The sequence below is a fragment of the Littorina saxatilis genome, linkage group LG13, assembly GCF_037325665.1.
Source record: "Littorina saxatilis isolate snail1 linkage group LG13, US_GU_Lsax_2.0, whole genome shotgun sequence".
In the NCBI taxonomy this organism is placed as follows: Eukaryota; Metazoa; Mollusca; class Gastropoda; order Littorinimorpha; family Littorinidae; genus Littorina; species Littorina saxatilis.
Genome location: NC_090257.1, coordinates 30,772,803 through 30,794,723, shown reverse-complemented (window position 1 = coordinate 30,794,723; position 21,921 = coordinate 30,772,803). Strand labels below are relative to the sequence as shown.

The window sequence follows — 21,921 nt, the reverse complement described above, 5'->3', positions numbered from 1 at the left end:
ACACATACACACACACACACACATATACACCACGACCCTCGTTTCGATTCCCCCTCTATGTTAAAACATTTAGTCAAAAATTGACTAAATGTAAAAACGAAATCCCTTGACTTTTGGGGTAGCGCGACTTCAGTCAACGCCTGAATTTTGCAGTGGTAACATCCGGTTTGCTCTCTCAGAGCTCAGCATATTTGTCGAGAAGGATCCAGCAGAAAAAATAAACGACTTGGCAGAGATTCGAACTCAAGGCCTCGGGGCCTCGAAATGTCGTGGCCGATGTCTTAACCGCTAGGCCACTCCACCAGTGTTGTCAAAGATAAAAAAAAAAAAGATAATTTTATATCATTCTACGCTTGAATTACCATTTATGCGTTGCAAAAACGTAAAAGTTTCCATTAAAATTTGCCTTTATTTGCAAACATGTTTCACGGAATCGCAGTCCATGTTTACACCGTCATGCTACACACCATTCGCGCCATGCAAATAGCTGCAATATCTCTATTTACAACATGCAAGAAAAATGACAAGAACAGTAATTGCAAACATAAATCTCCAAAGCTCTGTACAGTTGAAAACAGATATCTAAGAAATAGTTATACATGTATTCACTTCTGAACAGTGGGCGGATAGAGGTATAAATCATGCTGCTTCAAGAATAACATAAAATGATTTCATATGAATGTTTTTCCGTCTTTGTCACAATTGGCGCAGTAGCCTTGTGGTTTGGACATCAGCCCCGAAATCTCGAGGTACCGAGTTCGAATCTCCACCGAGGCCTTTATTTTTTCCCCTTGATCTCTCTTGAAGATAAAATATGATCAGCTCCGAGAGAGCACACCAATGTTATCACAGCAAAATCCAAGCGTTGACTGAAGCTCTCAAGGCATACACGCAGTATAGGAGGGGTTTCGGGTAGCGTTTGCTGTACAGAATTCTGTACATGATTGTATCCCTCTTTTTCAACCTCGTTTTTCAGCAAACGCTTCTATCTGCATAACAAACCAGAAATAGAACAAGAACACACGAACTATTTTCTGTACAACCACAAAAGCACAATCTGTGTTGATTAACACCCACACAAAGATAGTGCTAGGAACATTCTGGGTTATCATATACACGGAGAAACAACGCAGTATATTGTGTCAACGCACTATTTCAATGTCAGGAAACAGTGGTAAACATGCGAACTTGACAATGGCAATGACACTGATAATTATGTTCCTGCAATTTTCTTCCGCCTCAGTCTCCCGAGGAAACAACAAGTTGTTGTGTGAAGCGATATCACAACATGTTTGTCAATATGTCGGTCTGACCTGAAGTAAAGAATCAACTCTGGAAACCAGTCCGTCACAGAGACTACATGTACCGATGTAGAAAGGCTTGGCTTGCCCAAACCCGAAGACCGAAACGGGTCACGCTCAACTCCGCGAAGCATGCAAACGCATACCTATATAACCTATTTTCAAGCTATAAAAGCCCCAGTCTGTCTCAAATAGTTTACAGAACGATTCAAATCTTATCGCGAAAAGAGCAGTTCTAACCTTATGGAACACACTTGCAATAGCATTGGCTATTTAGCTTGCGTAAACCACACACCAGATTTCGTGGTTTATTTTACCCCTGAGCCATCGTGGACCCGTGTCACATACTTTCCTTTTTTTCTCTCACAATTTCGTCGTCAGTTTGTGATTTCAATGCGACTCGCTGTATCTGCAATAGGACGTTATTGTGAACCTCTGAATCTAAAATGCAACAAACGACTGCGAGTCACACGAAATTATCGGCAGCGGTTGGCTTCAAAGAAGCAATTAAAGGGATACGCGGCATTTGACCAAAAATATGACAGTGCTCTAATATTTTCTGGGCAAGATATAGACACCATCCCAATTAATTTAGTGTAAAAAAAAAGTAGGGTCAACGTTTTAGTTTTTTTGCTATGAGGCCCTCTTTTCGGCAGTTTCTGAACATTTTGACCAAAACAGTGGTTATATGATATGCATGGTGTTCAGCAGTCATTAGTGAATGGGTACTTTTTTTGTATTGTGGTAGGTAGAATATGCTTTTTAGTAACAAAATATGTCAATTGACACAAAAAATTAAAGTAAACTCAAACCGATAACGACATCCTGTGTTGAAATAATTACAAAAATCAGCGAATCTTGTTGTTCAAACAACCATAATGACAAAATAAAATATGACAGCACTCTGATTTTCTTGCAGCAGGATATTTGATATCTTACCTTCAAAATAAACACAAGAAAACTGTAGGTCAACGTGCTTTTTTTCGAGTGGCAGCATCTTTTATACCCCTACCCCCTACTTTTGGGAATAAAAATCATAGGTATTATAAGGAATATGCGAGTGCTCTAATATTTTCTGGGCAAGATATAGACACTATTCACATTCATTTAATGTAAAAAAAGAATAGGGTTACCATTTTAGTTTTTTTTGTGTTGCTTTCAGGCCCTTATTTTAGCAATTTTGTGCGAATTGTGGGCAAAACGGTGGTTACATGAAAAATGCATGGTGTTCAGCAGTCTTTATGGAATGAGTATTTCTTTTTTGATTGTGGTACAGAGAATGCTTTTACTACTGTAAAACTTTTAGTAATCAGATGTGTCAATAAAAAAAAAATCAAAGGTAGACTCAGATGCCGCGTAACCCTTTAAGCTATATGCAGTAAATTCGTCTGCTTGGCCGAAACACGACCTTGCTTTGCTTGCTTCCGGGCTCCCTTTTTTTAAACTTTCAAAACTTTGAGTTGTACTGATCTTGTCTTGATGTGTTACAAGCTGTCAATTTATTATTTAGATTTTAAAAGTTAGTTCTAGCGCCAAAACGAGGCGTCCGATTGTGGTACCAGACAATCCGGCTGGCCACGCAAAAATACATTCTTTGAAAAATGCTCGCTCTTTACGGAGGGCACCTAGAATGTTTTCAAGCGGTGAGTGTTTAAACGAAAGGGTGTTTGTACTGTGTGTAAAAGCCTGACAGTGTCTGTGACCAGAAACGGATGGTTTACGTGAAGCTGAGTGTACCTTTAACTGTGAGCACAATTTTGGAGTAAACATGCCTATTTATTTATGGACTCAGGATATGATAAGGAACACAATGCAATCACTTTTGAATCCAATACTAACAATTTAAACTCATTTTTTAAATTTTTATGCTTCAAATTTAAGCTTGACCAAGGTTTCTATTAATTTCATTGCCAACTGGGGTCGAATAGCCGGATTTGAAGTTATCAAATACATTTATCAACAACAGAAAAACAATGTCTGGGGATGTATTCTGCAAGTACATGTACTTAATGCAAGAATATTAAGCTTCATGCAGGTCTGTCCAGTAGTTTTTTGGAATCGCAACACACACTCAAACACAGTGACATACACCGTTGCACACACGCCGTGACTTTAATGTCAAAGCAGCCTCGGAAACCAAATAACAGGTGGTAAGCTTCAAATTAGAATTAGTACACGACTGGCGTAAAGTTTATGTTCCAGAAAACCGTCGGACTACAATTTGATATTTTTGGTTTGTTTGTTTGTTATTTGTTAGCTATTACCTATGCCACTAGATGAGCGAAATACAGCAGAGTGTTATGGACGTCGATCAGCCTTCCATGTGCTAGGTCACAAGTTCCAGGTTCGAAGCCGGCACAGATGGGACGGTATATTCCACACACACACGGGCATACACACACACACACACACACACACACACACACTAACACACTAACCAGGGACGTAGCACACTTAATAAAAGTGGTAGGGCGGAAAAAAATGGAAGACAAAATGCTGAGACAGCTAAGGAAATATGGGGCTTACACTACCGCCCCCCCCCCCCCTTCCCGTCCCCTTGTAATGGTCTAAAAAAGAAAGAAAACATGATGCGATTTCGTGCCTTCTGAGCTCAGTTCCATCTAATCATCTTTCCATCCTCCACCAAACAACGGGCTGGTGAATGTATCAGTGATTATCAATCGACTTACATTTATATCTAAATTCCGATACGTTGAATGTGATGAGCACTTACTTCAAATGACTTTCGTCTTCATTATTGTCTAGTGTGTTAAAAAGCAAGGATTGACAAACTGGTTTACTTCTAAACAAGCAATTTATTGATCCGTCCAGCCATCAACATTGGCAGCCTGAGTGATGACTGAAAAATAGAGGGATTTGTCAGAATATTTTTAGCGCGTTTTCGATCCATCACAACCAGGATGCACACTTGTGTCCATTGTTCAATTCTCTCTCTACATGTTGTTTCATGTGACACTGTTAACCCCACAAGTTACTGTGTTACTCAATTGTTATGGCGTACTTACGGTTGACACACAATCACTCACCCCTCAGTCTGACCCCAGCTTCACACACAGAATATACAAAACATTTCTTACCTCCATTGTTTCTCATGGGAGCAGACGGACGAAGAAGCAATTTTCACTAAATTGGCGCCAATACTTTTATGGCCTGACGGAACTCGTCACGTGTGACGTTCTCGTCAAAATAAGACGTCATCCTATTCCAGCAGTTGACCAAGACTAACACACACAAAAAAACCAACCAAAAAACCGACCTTATGCCATCGCGTGAATACTACGTGGGGTGTTCTGTTGGTAGATCTCTCTCTCTCTCTCTCTCTCTCTCTCTCTCTCTCTCTCTCTCTCTCTCTCTCTCTCTCTCTCTCTCTCTCTCTTCTCTCTCTCTCTCTCTCTCTCTTTTTTTTTTTTTTTTACGGAAAAAGTGGTCGGGCGGTCGCCCTACATGCCCTACCGGGTGCTACGTCCCTGACACTAACACACACACACACACACACACACACACACACACACACACACACACTGACACACACGGGTCTCGACACACACACTGACACACACACACTGACACACACACACACACTGACACACAAACACACACTTACACACACACTGACACACACACACTGACACACGCACACACACACAGACACACACACACACACACACACACACACACACTAACACCGTGCACACACACACACACTGACACACACACACACTGTGACACACACTGACACACACACATACTGACACACACACACACACACTGACACACACACACACAAACCGGCACACACTGACACACACACACTGACACACACACACAAACACACACACTGACACACACACACACCCACACTGACACACACACACACACACACACCCACACTGACACACACACACACACGCGCACGTGACACATACGGGATAAATATGTTAACACATTTTTGGCGCCTGTAGAAATGACACAATTCTGACCAGCGCCGCCTTCTTCTTTTCCCGAACACTCCGCCTTTTTATCGATCGTATGTCCCAGCCTATTTCCTTTCAATAAAATGCTACAAACTTGAACCTCCATATTTGTTTTAATTAGAATTAAGAGACAGTGCAATTTCCCCTTCAAAACAAGGCTAACAATTTGAAGTTTACAACCCGATGACATAGACGATTCCCATTACAAGTTGCTTTAGCAAGAAAGTATAAAGATACGCAAGTTGCCATCGACGTGACACACAAAACACACTGCTTGGCGGAGTTATTGCTCTTGGTTCTAATCATAGGAAACGGGGTTTTCGCTAGACGGATCTTGCTTCGCCTGGAAAATTCTCGGCTGGCGTTCGAATTGTTTTGATGCCTGCAGAGGAAATAAAGTAGTTTGCGTCGAGTATTTTCGCGCAGTGTTTGTTGCGAGGTCTGTGCACTGAATGTCTAAGAGCTTGTTGGAACATTGAGCATACGACCTGTTTTGTCGGGTGAAATAAGCTTCAAACAAGCGTTGTTTTGTGGAAAGCTTGACTGGTACGTTGTAAGTGTGTGAAATTAGAGACAAAGAGAGAAGTGTGTGTCTCCTGTGGAAGAAAACACCATACTGATGATTGATTTGTAGACAGTTAAAATGTGATGAATTTATTTGCATAATCGAGGTAAGTGTCCTGTATTATTGCAGTGTGTGCCGTCAAGCCGTATGATGTGTGTGTGTGTGTGTGTGTGTGTGTCCGCAGTGTGCCCGCAGTGTGTGCTTGTGTGTGTGTGTGGGTGTGCCGATGTGTTTGTCACACTCGGCCTTTTTATCAATCTGATGTGTCGTGCCGGTGTGTGTGTGTGTGTGTGTGTGTGTTTGTGTGTGTGTGTACAACGGTGTGTGTGTGTGTGTGCCAGTGTGAGTGTGTGTGCCAGTGTGTGTGTGTGTGTGTGTGTGTGTCGCCGCTATGTGTGCGCACACACAAAAACGCTTTCTTAATTGTTGCCGCCGTAACTCTGATGCATGTATAAATACTGCTTTGCGCATGAACGTGGTTCTGAGCTTGATACCCCCCTTCCCCGTTTCCTCCTCCCCCGCGCCTCGTCTGCTGTTTCTTTACTAACTAGGCATATATTATGGGTTCTGAAACATAGTGATTTAGGTTTGTTACTACGTTGATCATGCATGGCCTTATGTAGACTATGCAATTCTATAAGTCAGTAATGTTGAACATAACCTAAATATTGACAAACATGTTTATCGGCGCGAGAGATTATTGTTATTTAGAACAACCTTTATGAACAAGACATATCTTAGCGAATACTCAGTCAAGTTGGTTCCAATCGATAACAAGAAATTCCTCCGAGGAAAGGGAAATAACCTTCTCAGTTGGTGGCAGTGACTGAGTGAGAATGGTTATTTCCCTTTGACCATTAAGATGTCCCTCTATAAGTCCTTGTATAATTTTAATCCACCAATAACTCCCTAACCGTGTGTTTGACTGGTCCCAATTTTTGCAAGGACCGTCTCAGGAATGTATAGAACCTGTTCACCAAGTTTGGTGACGATCGGTCCGTTCATTCTTGAGATCTATATGCGAACACACAAACAAACAAACAAACAAACAAACACATGGACCGAAACCTATACACACCCCTATACCGGGAGTGTAACAATACAGTCTGGCGGCGCGCACACACTCGATTGACTTTTCTTGTGTCTGTGCCTGGTGCTGTCTCGTAAGTACATGTATAGGTGTTTACGGGCCAAACAGAAATATAGGCTACCTGTAATCTTGTACCAAAGGCATCTGGCACTGATTTGAGCATAAAAGCAGCTTGGGAGATTAAAACGGTCACATTGACCTCGGTCGGGTTCGACCCTTCTTTTTTTAAACCAGTGTCGTGTGCCTGTGGTCATTTGGAGTGCCAGCACACCTTACTATAGCTAAATTTTGAATATGATAAATTCGACCCCCCCCAAATAGATTGCGACACTAGCTGTTTGCACCTACCTAAAAAAAAGTATTACACGTGTCATTAAATTCACACTTTCTCTACCTTTTTGTGTCATTTTTGTGGAGTTTAACAACAAGCAGCGCTATCTTTCACAATGACCAGGTGGATTGCTTTGAACATTTCAGAACCATTTGCCTAAATACAATGCACGCGCCAATCTTGGACTTAAAAAATGCGACCCTTTGACCGAACGAACCGCATGGGTTAGGGTTAGGGTTAGGGCTAGGGTAAGGGTTATAGGGTTATAAGGTTAGGTTGTTCATGACCTGATTAATCTCCCCATGTTAGCGGATGCGCATTGACTACATTGAGAGGGATTGTTCAGGCAGAGTGTTCAGTTCGTGACACCGGGACACGGGTCAGCTGTATGTGCAGTCGGACTCAGAGACGGTATCCATGTATCCACCCCCGTGTCACCATAAGTGCAGGTACGGTAGCTGTTACACCGGCCCGGCCGGCCTAAACACGCACACACCTGAGTACTGCGACTCTGTTGCTGCTAGCTTTCCACCGGGAGGAAGCGACCCACATTTTCCAGCGATGTGACAACAAAGTATCGAAAATGATTTTGTCACGACAGGCTGCCCATACATCATGTCTCAAGAGTGCGGTCAGTGCGGAAAACGTGGGGAGGGGCTGCGTCGCTGTACGGGATGTCTGGCCACACGATACTGCTCACGTGACTGCCAAGCACGTGACTGGTTGCGTCACAAGGTCTCGTGTCGTAAAAGTACTACTACGTCAGCATCCACGTCATCAGTGGAGAGTACGTCAGGTTAGTGAAATGTGCGAATGATTCTAACATGGACTGATCTGTGTATGGCACCACTTCTGTGCCATCTTGAAAGAAGTTAATTTCAGTGATTGGAAAAAAAGCAGCTACAAAATCCAACAGTTTTATTGAAGTACATGTACTTAAATATAGCGGTCTTACTGCCCAGGCTACAACTGAATTTCAGAAATATCTCAACAAAGCTTACCTCCTCCTCCACGCTCGCTATCGTTCGCGTTCTGTCATCTCCATCTAGACCCCCATCCCGACCCTTTTTGTTTCCCCCGAGGAAGAAGGCAATGCTGTATTGGGAAAAGGGGCGTGCATGTTTGCGGCAACCAGCCCAAAACGCAGCTTTTGTTGTTGTTCCTGTTCTTGTTTTTTGAAGAAGTTTTTTTGCATGGCTGCTTGAGCAACTTGCTTTTTTGTTTGTTTGTTTGCTTAACGCCCAGCCGACCACGAAGGGCCATATCAGGGCGGGTGCTGCTTTGACATATAACGTGCGCCACACACAAGACAGAAGTCGCAGCACAGGCTTCATGTCTCACCCAGTCACATTATTCTGACACCGGACCAACCAGTCCTAGCACTAACCCCATAATGCCAGATGCCAGGCGGAGCAGCCACTAGATTGCCAATTTTAAAGTCTTAGGTATGACCCGGCCGGGGTTCGAACCCACGACCTCCCGATCACGGGGCGGACGCCTTACCACTATAGGCCAACCGTGCCGGTTAGAGCAACTTGCTGGCGAGGAAGGTGATTGCGATGGATCGAGAATGAAGATGGTGTATGTGACGACTCTAACTAATGAAATTTAAAATCCCGTTGACAGTTTAGATGAAAGAAAATGTATTGCATGGGTTTGGGTGTACTTCGACGCAAAACTATTGGTGCACTAAGAGCCAGAAGTAATGGTACACTGAGTGACGGAAGTAATCGTTCACTAAGAGGTACATAGAATGGTGCGAGACGGAGAGACGTAAGTAATGGTACACCGATGGGCTAATATTCTACACTGACAAGCAGAAGTAATGATACTCTATGGTACACTGAGAAGCAGAAGTAGTGGTATACCTTCTTCTTCTTCTGCTGCGTTCGTGGGCTGAAACTCCCACGTTCACTCGTGTTTTTTGCACGAGTGGAATTTTACGTGTATGACCGTTTTTTACCCCGCCATTTAGGCAGCCATACGCCGTTTTCGGAGGAAGCATGCTGGGTATTTTCGTGTTTCTATATAACCCACCGAACCGCTCTGACATGGATTACAGGATCTTTTTCGTGCGCACTTGGTCTTGTGCTTGCGTGTACACACGGGGGTGTTCGGACACCGAGGAGAGTCTGCACACAAAGTTGACTCTGAGAAATAAATCTCTCGCCGAACGTGGGGACGAACTCACGCTGACAGCGGCCAACTGGATACAAATCCAGCGCGCAACCGACTGAGCTACATCCCGGCCCAGTGGTATACCGAGGGGCAGAAGTTATGGTACACTAAGAGGCAGAAGTAATGGTACACTGAGCAGAAGAACTTGAAGAAGTAATGTATGCACCAAGGGACAAAATTAATGGTACACTGAGAGATCATAACCCATGCTAAGCCTTCTAAAACTTGAAGTCATCGATGTCAATCACTCCTTGCCGTTCCTTTGTTAGATCTTTATGCCAAGCAAAGAGTTATAGAATGGACAAAGAAAAGTGGACATTACCCAGTGATGCCAAGACTTTGTTGATTGTTTGTATTTATTTTAATTGTTTTTTTATCTGTAGGTATTTATGTATTTATTCATTCATTTATGTATTTATGTATTTTGTATTTTGTATATATTTATTTATTATTTAAATTATTTGTTAAAATATACATTTTATTTTATTTTATTTCTTTGCCCTCCAGATCAGCCAGGCAGCATGACTCAAGTGTGCGGACAGTGTGGAAAAAAGGAGGCGGGGCTAAAACGATGCACCGGGTGTCTGATGATACGTTACTGCTCGCGTGACTGTCAGAAACTGCATTGGCCGCGTCACAGGGTCATATGTGCCAAGAGTCCAGCTAGTGCCGCGTCACAGGCGATGACGTCACAGCAGAAAAGATCTCTGCCGAATGACAAACCTGGTGGGTAAAGGTTAAAATGATGGCAAGGGAGGCTGTAAACTCTGACTCGAAAAATGAGAGAGAGAGTGTGTATGTGTGTGTGTGTGTGTGTGTGTGTGTGTGTGTGTGTGTGTGTGTGTGTGTGTGTGTGTGTGTGTGTGTGTGTGTGTGTGTGTGTGTGTTTCTCACATGTACCTTCTCGTTTTTGAAGATGGCACGTTCGCTACACTTCAGACGGCACGTCCTGAATTTTCAGTGGGTTTTGTTCTCTTTTTACATATTTCTCCAAAACCCTTTACTTATTTCGTCGTAAGCTTCATCGATAAAACCGCAGTGGCTGCACTTTCAACTACGTGTAGTGTACTAATTTGTAAGACATTATGAACGACCGGGAAGATAATGCCTGAAAAAGCTAGAAATAGTGACATGTTTCCCCATTTGAAGCCAAAAAACAGCATAAGCACAAACGTCCTAGGTAAAAACGGTATAGTGACGTGAACGGTAAGGCAAACAATGTTGTGCATCTACTTCTGTGTCTTTTCCCAAAGCATGCTGGTCGTTTTTGCGACAATCGGTTTTTATTATAGATATCAACCACCATTTTTGTTTTACTGTTGAGGTGGCCCAAAAGAGACGTACTAACCGATGTCACGAACTGAAAACTCTGCTGAACAATCCTTTTCATTGCGGTCAATGCGCATGCGCCAATCTTGGACTTAAAAAATGCGACCCTTTGACCAAATGAACCATGGGTTAGGATTAGGATTAGGATTAGGGTAAGGGTTAGGGTTAGGTTGTTCACGACCTGATTAATCTCCCCATTTTAGCGCATGCGCATTGACCGCAATGAGAAGGATTGTTCAGGCAGAGTTTTCAGTTCGTGACACCGGCTCAGTCAGATGCTTCAGAAAGGGTCCACAGTGTGATTATAGTACCTTCAAAAGTAGCTGAACCAATATTTACTTTTTCACTTGTGTTTTATTTGAAGGCGCTAGCAAATCGAACGGTGGCGCCACCAGGGCCAAGAAAGGGGACGCAGCAGTTGATGCAAAACCTCCCAGTGGATCCTCCGGAGATGGCTTAGGGGCTCAGAGAGAGCCAAAGACATCTGACGAGACACAAAGGAAAAAGGCACGCCGTGACAACCCACTGTCTGAAACATCATCGTCTCACTCGTCGACGTAAGTACTTATTTATTTTATTTTTTAAGAAAATACATGTACCCTAACTAGCAATACAAGTCGTGCGCAGGCCTATGACCATTCAGATTAGAAGAATATGTTTATTATAGCAACATCATCACATTCGTTCAGGTAAGGATTTGTAAGAATATACATGTGTATCTAGCATAATGATATAACTTGCGCAGACCATTTATTAACCATTTAAAGTTGAAGAATTCGGTTTTTTGTAGCAACATTAACAGACTCGTTCAGATAAAAATAAATTGTAAGAATATATTTACACCATGTCTTGCACAGACCATTAACCATTCAGAGAATAAGAATTGTTTCCATAGCATCGTATCATGGAGAATGCAACGAAGAGACGAAATTCAGATTGCTTGAAACTTGTATTTCTTGGATGTTACGTTTTTTGTGTGTTCTTGTCCTGTCTCACTCCGTCACTTCCCATGTATCAAGCAATACTATATATCTAGCCATGTATTTATATACACTATAATTTCCCTTGACTCGTCCAGGAACGGGTTTGCCGCCTCTCCGCCTGGCGACGCGCGGGGACACTTCAAAGCAGACGACATGGTCGCTTCCAGGTCTCATGAGGGCACTCAAGAACGCCGTGACAGAAACGAAAACTACAGAGGGGATCAGTCTACAAGCAAGGCGCCTGCAGAGTCCTTGTCGAGTCGCCCTTACTTTGACGAAGAGGTAGGGGAGTACGATGAAGCAGTCTCCACGTCAGAAATGCAGCTGCAGAGCGGCAGCGAAGACGACGCCTTTGAGAGCTCGGAGGACGAGAACCAAGGTGCCCAGAGGCCAAGTGAAGAACCTGCAGCAGAAACCACTGCAGACGACCACTCGGGATTTAACAGATCCAACAACGTCAGAGAAAAGCAAGCCGAGGGAGATGGCTACGAAGCGGAGATGGATTACCAGGAGTCCACAGAAGGATTCCCTGGCGAGGAACGATCGACATCCCAGCAGGCAAGAGGCGAAAGCCCACCAGGCGGCACTCTTGTGGAAGAATATGAAGCCACCACTGTAGAATACCGCGGGACTCCAACAGCCACAGGAAGGCAGAAAGAGAAGACCATACCTGGAAGAGAGAAAGCTGGATCAGAAGGCAGAGGCAACACTCAACGCGGAGAAGGCCTAGGCTGTGGCGAAGAAGCGATGGAAGCGGAGGAGATCAAGATCAACGTGGAGTACGCTCAATACATGAACCCAGCAGGGGAGACCCTCGCCCCCACTGCCCCTGGTCCTGCTGCCTTGGGTGATGAGGTGCCCGTACCTTGTAAGGTTAGATGGATTGATTGATTCATTGATTCATTGATTGATTCATTGATTGATTCATTTATTCATTGGTTGGTTGGTTGGTTGATTGATTGATTGATTGATCGATGGATTGATTGATTGATTGATTGATTGATTGATTGATTGATTGATTGAGGGCCCGGGTAGATCGGGTGGTAGAGCACTGAACTTGTGCTCCTTGGGTCGGGCTCCGAATCCACGCCGACACGGACACGGGTCAACTTTATGTGAAGACTCAGAGACATCATCCATGTCCCACCCACATGTCGCCACAGTGGCACGTAAAACAACTCAGTCATTCTGCCATAAGTGCAGGTGGCTATTTTGACCAAACATGCATACAACTGGGTATCTCATATAAAGTCGGGGTAACACCCGGGGTGACATGCTCCTAATGGCTTTGTCATTAGGGCGTAAAACTTAAATTGCTCTACTGTAGAAGACTAGCCTGGGAAATAATGACAGCATAATGTGTATGTTGCAGACGTTTAAAGCCTGTCCTTAACTGGGCCAAGTCGACTACACAAAGTATACTTCGCGAAGCTGGCCGCACGAAGCTTAAGCACTGAGTTTTCGGTTTAAAACACAAAGACTTTGCTAAGTCGACTTCATGCTCAATCAAGGGACCGCCTCAGGACGAAGACTAGCCTGGGCAATAATAACAGCATAATATGAATGTTGCAGACGTGCAAGACGAAGACAAGCCCGTGCAACAAGTGCAGTCGATGTCTGGACGTGACGTACTGTTCGCGTAAGTGTCAGCGTTTGGACTGGGTGGTGCACAAGACCTCGTGTATCGCCATCGACATTCTCACCACCACGGGCTTTCGGACACTGGAGGACCGAGGTAGGAATGGGCCCCTTCCATCTCATAGGCTAAAACTAAAAAAGCTTTTTTATTTGCTGGAAAAGATGCGATCTCTGTCGCCTTCAGGGGCGGATCTGGGTTTTGAAAGGGGGGGGGTGCAAAGTTCTTTTTTGTTTTGTTTTGTATCTTATCAGCGAAGGCGCGAAGCGCCGAACCGATGGCGCGAAGCGCCGAACCGATGGCGCGAAGCGCCGAGCATGCTAGGGGGGTCCGGGGGCATGCCCCCCCCGGAATTTTGTTTTAAAAAGGAAGCAAAATTGTGCAATCTGGTGCAATCTGAGCGTGTAAAGTGCTATTTTCAGGTGATACATTTTTCTTCTTTTTTTTTTTTTTTGTCCCGCTGGGGGGGGGGAGGGGTGCAATTGCACCCATTGCACCCCCCCAGATCCGCCCCTGCGCCTTGATGTCGGAGATGGGAAACTTTCAATTTTTGTTCTTCGTGTTTTGATTATTTTGTTTATTGAGGGTAAAACAAAAAAATGTTTTGGGTCGAGAGAAAAATTAGGGTGGGTCTGGACATCGGAAACATTGCTTTTTTTTATGGTGGGCGTGGGGGTGGGGGGTGGCTTTGCGGGAGCTCAAAGGACAATGCTGCAGCCAATCACTCACCTGATTTCGTGAATATTGAAAGGTGTTAAACATTTTGGGCTGTATGGAGAATAAGTAAGGGTTTAAGGGTTAACTAAATTTACAACCAGTTTTACAGACCTTATACCCATGATGTTACTGTGTGCAGAATTTGAGGGGAAGGAGGCAGAGAGACTTTCAGACAACGAGCTCACCACAATGACGCCAGAAAGCCCATACACTGTCCCCCACGTCACGTGGCCTGAGGCAAGGTCAAGGGCGTCGCGCATGTTTCCATGGCACCGCGTTATTGACAAGTTCGATGACCTTGAGAGGGATTTGGTGGGCATGCCCTTCGCTCCCTTCCTGCCGTGGCTGGGGACGGAAGGGGTGGTGGCGATTGCGCGGCTGACGACCCCCTACTACCACCCCTTCAGACACGCCTGGAGTATTCATGTGAGTGTGCGAGTATGATCAGATGTCTGTGTTTCGCGCTGAATTGATTGTGAGTGGCGGTCGTGTTAAACGCTATTTTGAAGGTCGAATTCAGTCCAAGGTTCAGATAAAATCAGAACATTTTATAATGTCCATTTTCATGTTAACATAAAGATGGAAAATAGTCTCATAGCACCACATCGCATCACTCATGGGACAACAATAAAGGCAGCGATTAAAATGCATAATTATACATGGATAAGTTAATCAAAATTTCAGAAGAATGAATGGTTTGAATTTAAGAAATGTAAACAAAATGGAGGAAATGAAGCATTTTCTTTTTTTCTTCTTCTTTTCTGTGTGTTTCTGGGTGGTTTTTTTATGACAAGACAGAAACTGGGTGTTGCGCATTCTTTCCGGATAATGTCATGGATTTTGGCTATTATTACTACGAGATCAGTGACAGAAATCAGCAGCGTTGGAGTACATTTTCTAGCGTGTCTGATCTTTTGTTTCAGGATATCACAGGAAAGGATATGTACGTCATCTTTTATCACGAAGAGTTTCCCTTTCCTCACTTTCGCTACAATCAGCTGAAGAAGAACAACTTCATCTGCCTACAGAATGCCCTGGTCCATACCTTTGCAGACGGCACGGTTGGTTTCAGAATTGATCATCCAAGCGTCGTGCGCATCCTGGAACCCAGTTTTTGAATGTGGGCGTTGCACAAGTGGCAACTTTTATGGCTGTGTAATGTCTGTGTGAATTGTCGTGTTGTCATCAACAACATGAATTTTTGTAACAGAGATGGTAAAATAGTATTGTACTGTATTGTATTGTATTGTATTGTATTGTATTGTATTGAGTTGTATTTGAATTAGTTCAATTATTATTGCTCCGAAAAGCTCTACGAGCAATCGAACAACTTGACTCGCAACTTAAACGCCAAGGCCAAGCAAACTTTACCTGGCTTTGACGTTCAAGCTGCTTGGCTTCAAGCTAAACTTATTAAACCACTCATTCCAGAGTGAATGAAACCAAGCTTTGTTTACATCCAGTTTATGATTCTGTTTACAGATATCTTCCTTTTTGTGTAAACCATCGGACAAATCACGGTATATCCAGTCAGGGTTTTACTTGAAATTAGCGAACCCCGCGACTTGGACACACGCCAAAACCTAGCTGATCTCTGTCGCCCAGTAGGATTAAGTTTAAAAAAAATTGATGTTGTAACTGACACCTACATTGTGTGTGTGTGTGTGTGTGTGTGTGTGTGTGTGTGTGTGTGTGTGTGTGTGTGTGTGTGTGTGTGTGTGTGTGTGTGTGTGTGTGTGTGTGTGTGTGTGTGTGTGTGTGTGGAGCGATTCAGAGTAAACTACTGGACCGATCTTTATGAAATTTTACATGAAAGTTCCTGGGTATGATATCCCTAGATTTTTTTTTCATTTTTTGGATAAATGTCTTTGATGACGTCATATCCGGCTTTTTGTAAAAGTTGAGGCGGCACTGTCACACTCTCATTTTTCAATAAAATTGATTGAAATTTTCGCCAAGCAATCTTCGACGAAGCCCGGACTTTGGTATTGCATTTCAGCTTGGAGGCTTAAAAAATAATTAATGACTTTGGTCATTAAAAATCTGAAAATTGTAATTAAAATAATTTTCTTATAAAACGATCTAAACTTACGTTCATCTTATTCTTCATCATTTTCTGATTCCAAAAACATATAAATATGTTATATTCGGATTAACTAGCATTCATCATCTTGGTTGAAGCGTGACAAAATGATTTTGTCACATTGATTGAATTCTCAGACTGTCCACATTGACTGAAATCTCAGAAAAGGGCACAATTTAACGCTGTTTTATTCTTTCCCAATTATATGATTTGTTATTGTTCACAGAACCCACTGTATATTTACCACTGGTTAATTTTTCATTCCTATTTGCTGATGTGGAGTTCGGGGTGTAATAATTCACAAAAAATTCTAGCTCCAAACTGGCAGTAGGTAGGTAAGTAAAACTTCTGTTATTTTTAAGGGAAATTGAACCAAGAATCTGTTTTTAGTGTCTAATCATGGAAATGATAATTAGTTTGGCTTATAATGATGTTTAAATATGAACTTCTGAAAAATCAGTCCGGCGCATCTTCCGGTGCCTGTGGATCAAACACAGGTGGCTGTTTTGCTTGCTCCAAGAAAGGATTATAATCACTATCATCTACCTGTTTCCAACGAATCGTCCGAAAGAAGATCTCCCCCTTCCCCTGTCAGTATCCATAATCATTTGCACCGCCTGTAGCGTCAGTCCGGCTTTGTTTTTCCCTACTAGGGTCCGGTCGACTGTCACCGTTAGCCATTTTGACGAGTCGAGATTTCTCTCCCATACCCTGTCGCCAAGGCCGAAAATAGCCTTCAGACGCAAAACCGCGTCACCATTTATGTTTATTCATGAGAATGAGGTATCCTACCAAGCCATTGCCTGCTATTTGTGTGTCAGCAGTGACGTAGCATTTCTGGAAAATCCCGGAATGGAGAAGACGGGTTTACCCGTCCTAAGGCGCTGCGGCTGCACAAGCGCATGACGGGTATACCCGTCCTAAGGCAGTCAAGTGGTTAAAAACAAGCTCTGAAAATTAAAAATATAAAAATTCACCTTATTCCTTGTCGATTCCTGATTCCAAAAACATATAGATATGATATGTTTGGATTAAAAACACGCTCAGAAAGTTAAAACGAAGAGAGGTACAGAAAAGCGTACTATGCAGCACAGCGCAACCACTACCGCGCCAAACAGGCTCGTCAGTTTCACTGCCTTTTGCATGAGGGGCAGACTACGGTCAATGTGAAAAACTGCAGTGCGTTCAGTTTCCTTCTGTGAGTTCCACAGCTTGACTAAATGTTGTATTTTTGCCTCACGCGACTTGTTTTTAGTGTGTGTCCAAGTGGAAGAATGCTCCAGGGCCGGATTACCGGGGGGGTTATGGGGGTTGCGCAACCCCCCCCCCCCCCTAGCCTAAACATGTACCTTACTTATTTAATTTTTTTTTATTATTGCTTATTTTATGCCGTTTCATGCAAGGAGCGACCATTTTCCTATCTCAGAATATGACCTACCCATCAGCTTCAGGGGGCTTTGCCCCCTGACCCCCATAGGGGCTCTGCCCCTTGAAGGGGCGGACGACGGGGAGGGGGGGGGGGGGTGTTTCTAGGGTTTCCGGACCCCCCCCCCCCCCAGCCAAAAAATAAAAATATTGAATGAGGTATGCATTTCTTTATCTTACATTGAGTTTCAATTTTTGGGGTATTATTCAGTGACAAAATCTGCTGCCTGAAACTGGTAATGATCATCCTCAGAATGCACCAGATTGCACCATTTTGCATCCTTTTTTTCAAAATTTTCCGGGGGGGCATGCCCCGGACCCCCCTAGCAAGCTAGGCACTTTGCGCCGTCGGATCGGCGCTTCGCGCCTTCACACCCATACCTTCACAATATACTTTTGAACCCCCCCCCCCCCCATAAAATGAACTGATCCGCCCCTGCCGCCAGGGGGAACATCCCCCTGGACCACCACTGGCAACTTAACCCCCCCCCCCTCCTCTTAGCCTAGTCCGGCCCTGTGCTCTCATCCCATGTAAAAGCCTGGACGGATCTATAGTGATTTACACGATCGTTTACATGTCAAGGAAGGTGGAGCCGAATTGTGGAGTTTAAAGGTGTTAAGGTCACCACTATAAGCTTGAGCTTGGTGTTGATCCTTAACATGTATCATGTTCAAATAACTATGAATTTTTGAATAAACACTGTCTAAACCAAAGATGTTTTGTGAGAATGTTTGTTTTTATTTCAGTCATCTTGAAACCATTCACATTCTTGACCAAAGTGGGTGGTTGTTCGCCATTCCTTTTTTTGTCAGTGATTACTTTGAACTGCAAGGAGCATATGTAATGATCCTAGTAAAATAATGTTCTTTTAGTAGCAGTGTGTGCATCATGAGTAAAGTCAGTGTTTCGTCTTTTCATTGTGGCAGATATTTTGGCTTGGGAGATTTACGCACTTCCCGCCTATCAATCAATCAATCAATATGAGGCTTATATCGCGCGTATTCCATGGGTACAGTTCTAAGCGCAGGGATTTGTTTAAAAAAAATTTTATGCAATTTATATCGCGCACATATTCAAGGCGCAGGGATTTATTTATGCCGTGTGAGATGGAATTTTTTTCACAATACATCACGCATTCACATCGGCCAGCGGATCGCAGCCATTTCGGCGCATATCCTACTTTTCACGGCCTATTATTCCAAGTCACACGGGTATTTTGGTGGACATTTTTATCTATGCCTATACAATTTTACCAGGAAAGACCCTTTTGTCAATCAGTCGTGGGATCTTTAACGTGCACACCCCAATGTAGTGTACTCGAAGGGACCTCGGTTTTTCGTCTCATCCGAAAGACTAGCACTTGAACCCACCACCTAGGTTGGGAAAGGGGGGAGAAAATTGCTAACGCCCTGACCCAGGGTCGAACTCGCAACCTCTCGCTTCCGAGCGCAAGTGCGTTACCACTCGACCACCCAGTCCATATACAGATACAGCTAGCTGTCCAAATTGCTATAAAGGCATCATGCAGAACGTCTTTTTTTCCCCTTTTTGTTTTCTCATTATTCGTGTTTATTTGCAATTGTCCTCAGTACGTGTAGTAGCATTGGTGAACGTGTCATCGCTGAGCTTCTTCACTGAACACAATTGTGCGTATCATAGTTTTAGTTTGCTTTACTTGACCTTGATTCTGATCTTTGACCGTGTACATGTAACAGCTTTTGAATTTGTTTTCATTTCTTTCAGAAAAGGTTTGCTCAAACCGAACGTTTTTATTCAGATTGCCGCCATTGTTGCAAGGGCCTTCTCAGTCGTGTTTTCAACAGATGACAGAAGTCCTCATTTTGTCCAGGGCAATATTTTCTGTTTAAGCATTATCGTGTTTGTTGAACACGCTTGACGATCTGTGATCGTATTTCCTGATGCAGTAATTAACATATGGAACAATTCAGTTCACAATAATGAAGACATAAACGTAAATATTGCCTTCTGAACGATTCCCGGTTTGACCTAGTTTTAGTTTGTGTGGGTTGTTTTATTTTGGGTTATACTTAACTCAAAATTAATTATTTGCTTCTTATAACTTGTTTGGTTGCTGTTTTTGTGCGTGTGTTGGTTTTTTAGTTTCTCTCGTTGTCTCAACGACAGCAAAACAATTACAAAGGAGAAGTTTCTACGTTCCTGTATTTTTGTTTTGTCACTTCTTTCGCTCTGTTTATCGTTACTTGTTCGTAATTTTCTCTTCGAAAATCAATCTTTGTGCCATAACGTTGTGCCATACCGTAATTTAATACAGAGGTTGTCCAGAAATCAGCTTTGTGCTATATATTGACAGTGATAATAGAGATGTATAAAACAAATTGAATTATGTTAATATATATAATATGTGTGTGTGTGTGTGTGTGGGGGGGTAAATGTGCGTCAGTGTGTGTGTGTATGTGTGTGTGTGTGTGTGTGTGTGTGTGTGTGTGTGTGTGTGTGTGTGTGTGTGTGTGTTCGTTCAGATATGGGGGACTATTACTAGTTTAACAATCACTTAAAACCAGGGAGCGGCGTCGTATCCAAAGTAACAAACGGCCATGATTATCATCACAGAACTTAACAGAAACAAGAATGAACACTGATTATGTTTTTCATAGACGAACACCTCGGGCATGATAGATTGTAAAATAAGACATCTCTCTTTGTAAGCCCTAATATCTCAGAAGAAATTCCCACCAAACAAAACAAAATGCAATAATAGAACTCTTCCTTCCCTTGTAAATTGTCATGTTCACTACATCCTTGTCGTAGTAGGGCCGGTGTAATACGAGAAAATTACTCCCACGAGATTTTTACTCCGGAGTAAAAATTTCGTACGAAATTGTTACTCCCTTTTCGAAAAGAGTACTCCCCCATTACACGAGAAAATTACTCCCCGCGATAGGTGAGTTCCGAGTAAACATTTCGTACAAAAATGTTACTCCCCTGACGAATAAATAACGAATAAAGTACTCCACCCAAACACGAGCAATTTAACTTCCCATGCCAGGTGTACGAAACTTTTACTCCCTTGTCCCCTGTTAGTCTTGGTGGTGGAAAGGGTGGAGCAAGGGTAGCGCGACATTCGTGTGTGCGAGATCACATAATGGTATTATCCCTTCGCCCGCATCCCATTTTCGTGTACGAGATTTTTACTGGAAGTAAAATGAATGGGGAGTAAAAATTTCGTGGAGGGAGTAATTTTTTCGTGCCTTGGGGAGTTCTTTTTTTGTACGAAAGGTGTACTCGGAGTAAGAATTTCGTACGAAATTTTTACTCCGGAGTAAATTTTTCGTGGAGTAAAAAGTTCGTGTTACGCCGGTAAGAGCATATCAATCAATCAATCAATATGAGGCTTATATCGCGCGTATTCCGTGGGTACAGTTCTAAGCGCAGGGATTTTATTTTTTATTTTTTAAATTTTTTTATGCAATTTATATCGCGCACATATTCAAGGCGCAGGGATTTATTTATGCCGTGTGAGATGGAATTTTTTTACACAATACATCACGCATTCACATCGGCCAGCAGATCGCAGCCATTTCGGCGCATATCCTACTTTTCACGGCCTATTATTCCAAGTCACACGGGTATTTTGGTGGACATGTTTATCTATGCCTATACAATTTTGCCAGGAAATACCCTTTTGTCAATCGTGGGATCTTTAACGTGCACACCCCAATGTAGTGTACACGAAGGGACCTCGGTTTTTCGTCTCATCCGAAAGACTAGCACTTGAACCCACCACCTAGGTTAGGAAAGGGGGGAGAAAATTGCTAACGCCCTGACCCAGGGTCGAACTCGCAACCTCTCGCTTCCGAGCGCAAGTGCGTTACCACTCGGCCACCCAGTCCACCCATATCAATCTTACCGCTTGGACACCATGATACCAAAACGTAAATGAGCTATAGAGCCTGCTGGCCTAACCCCTGCAAAATCTTTTTTTTTTTAATTTTTTTTTTTTAAAGTGGACTCAAGTCCTTAGTGGCAAAAAAAACAAACACCTAGGACTTTTAATATAAATTTTACTACTTGCAAAATCAGTGGGACGTTTCATCCTGAATTAATTTCACTGATTCACATTCATACAACTATCATACAGACAAAACCACATTGTGTCAGAGGCGGGGTGGGCGGAGGAGGAGGGGGGGGGGGTGGGGTCCGGAACCGGGAGGGGTGGGGGGGGGGGGTCCGGAGCCGGGAGGGTGGGGGGGGGGGGGGGGGGGGCGTGTGAACACTGAGTGTGGCCACGATCGCGGGCCTTGCGGC

General features: G+C 43.4%; 1 protein-coding gene across 4 annotated transcripts; it reads left to right on the top strand.

Annotated features, from left to right (window-relative positions):
* Window positions 1-5,690: 5,690 nt before the first annotated feature.
* LOC138945487 (histone-lysine N-methyltransferase SETD1B-like) lies at window positions 5,691-19,991 on the top strand. Of its 4 annotated transcripts, none has more exons than XM_070316918.1 (8): window positions 5,700-5,842; window positions 7,884-8,078; window positions 9,968-10,186; window positions 11,154-11,346; window positions 11,868-12,645; window positions 13,345-13,507; window positions 14,265-14,551; window positions 15,049-19,991. In XM_070316918.1, exons 2-8 carry the CDS (start codon window positions 7,898-7,900, stop codon window positions 15,241-15,243), a joined length of 2,016 nt encoding a protein of 671 aa, XP_070173019.1. In that variant the 5' UTR covers window positions 5,700-5,842; window positions 7,884-7,897; the 3' UTR covers window positions 15,244-19,991. The 4 variants fall into 4 exon arrangements, with proteins under 4 accessions (XP_070173021.1, XP_070173019.1, XP_070173022.1 ...); XM_070316919.1 differs by lacking the exon at window positions 5,700-5,842 and adding an exon at window positions 5,851-5,967; XM_070316920.1 differs by lacking the exon at window positions 7,884-8,078 and having other exon boundaries at window positions 5,691-5,842.
* The last annotated feature ends 1,930 nt before the right edge of the window (window positions 19,992-21,921 follow it).

Coding starts and splice junctions, on each gene's coding strand:
- LOC138945487 (XM_070316918.1), top strand. CDS start 7,898: ATGTCTCAAGAGTGCGGTCAGTGCGGAAAACGTGGGGAGGGGCTGCGT. Junction 10,187..11,153: donor TCTGCCGAATGACAAACCTG/GTGGGTAAAGGT, acceptor TTTTATTTGAAG/GCGCTAGCAAATCGAACGGT. Junction 14,552..15,048: donor GACACGCCTGGAGTATTCAT/GTGAGTGTGCGA, acceptor CTTTTGTTTCAG/GATATCACAGGAAAGGATAT.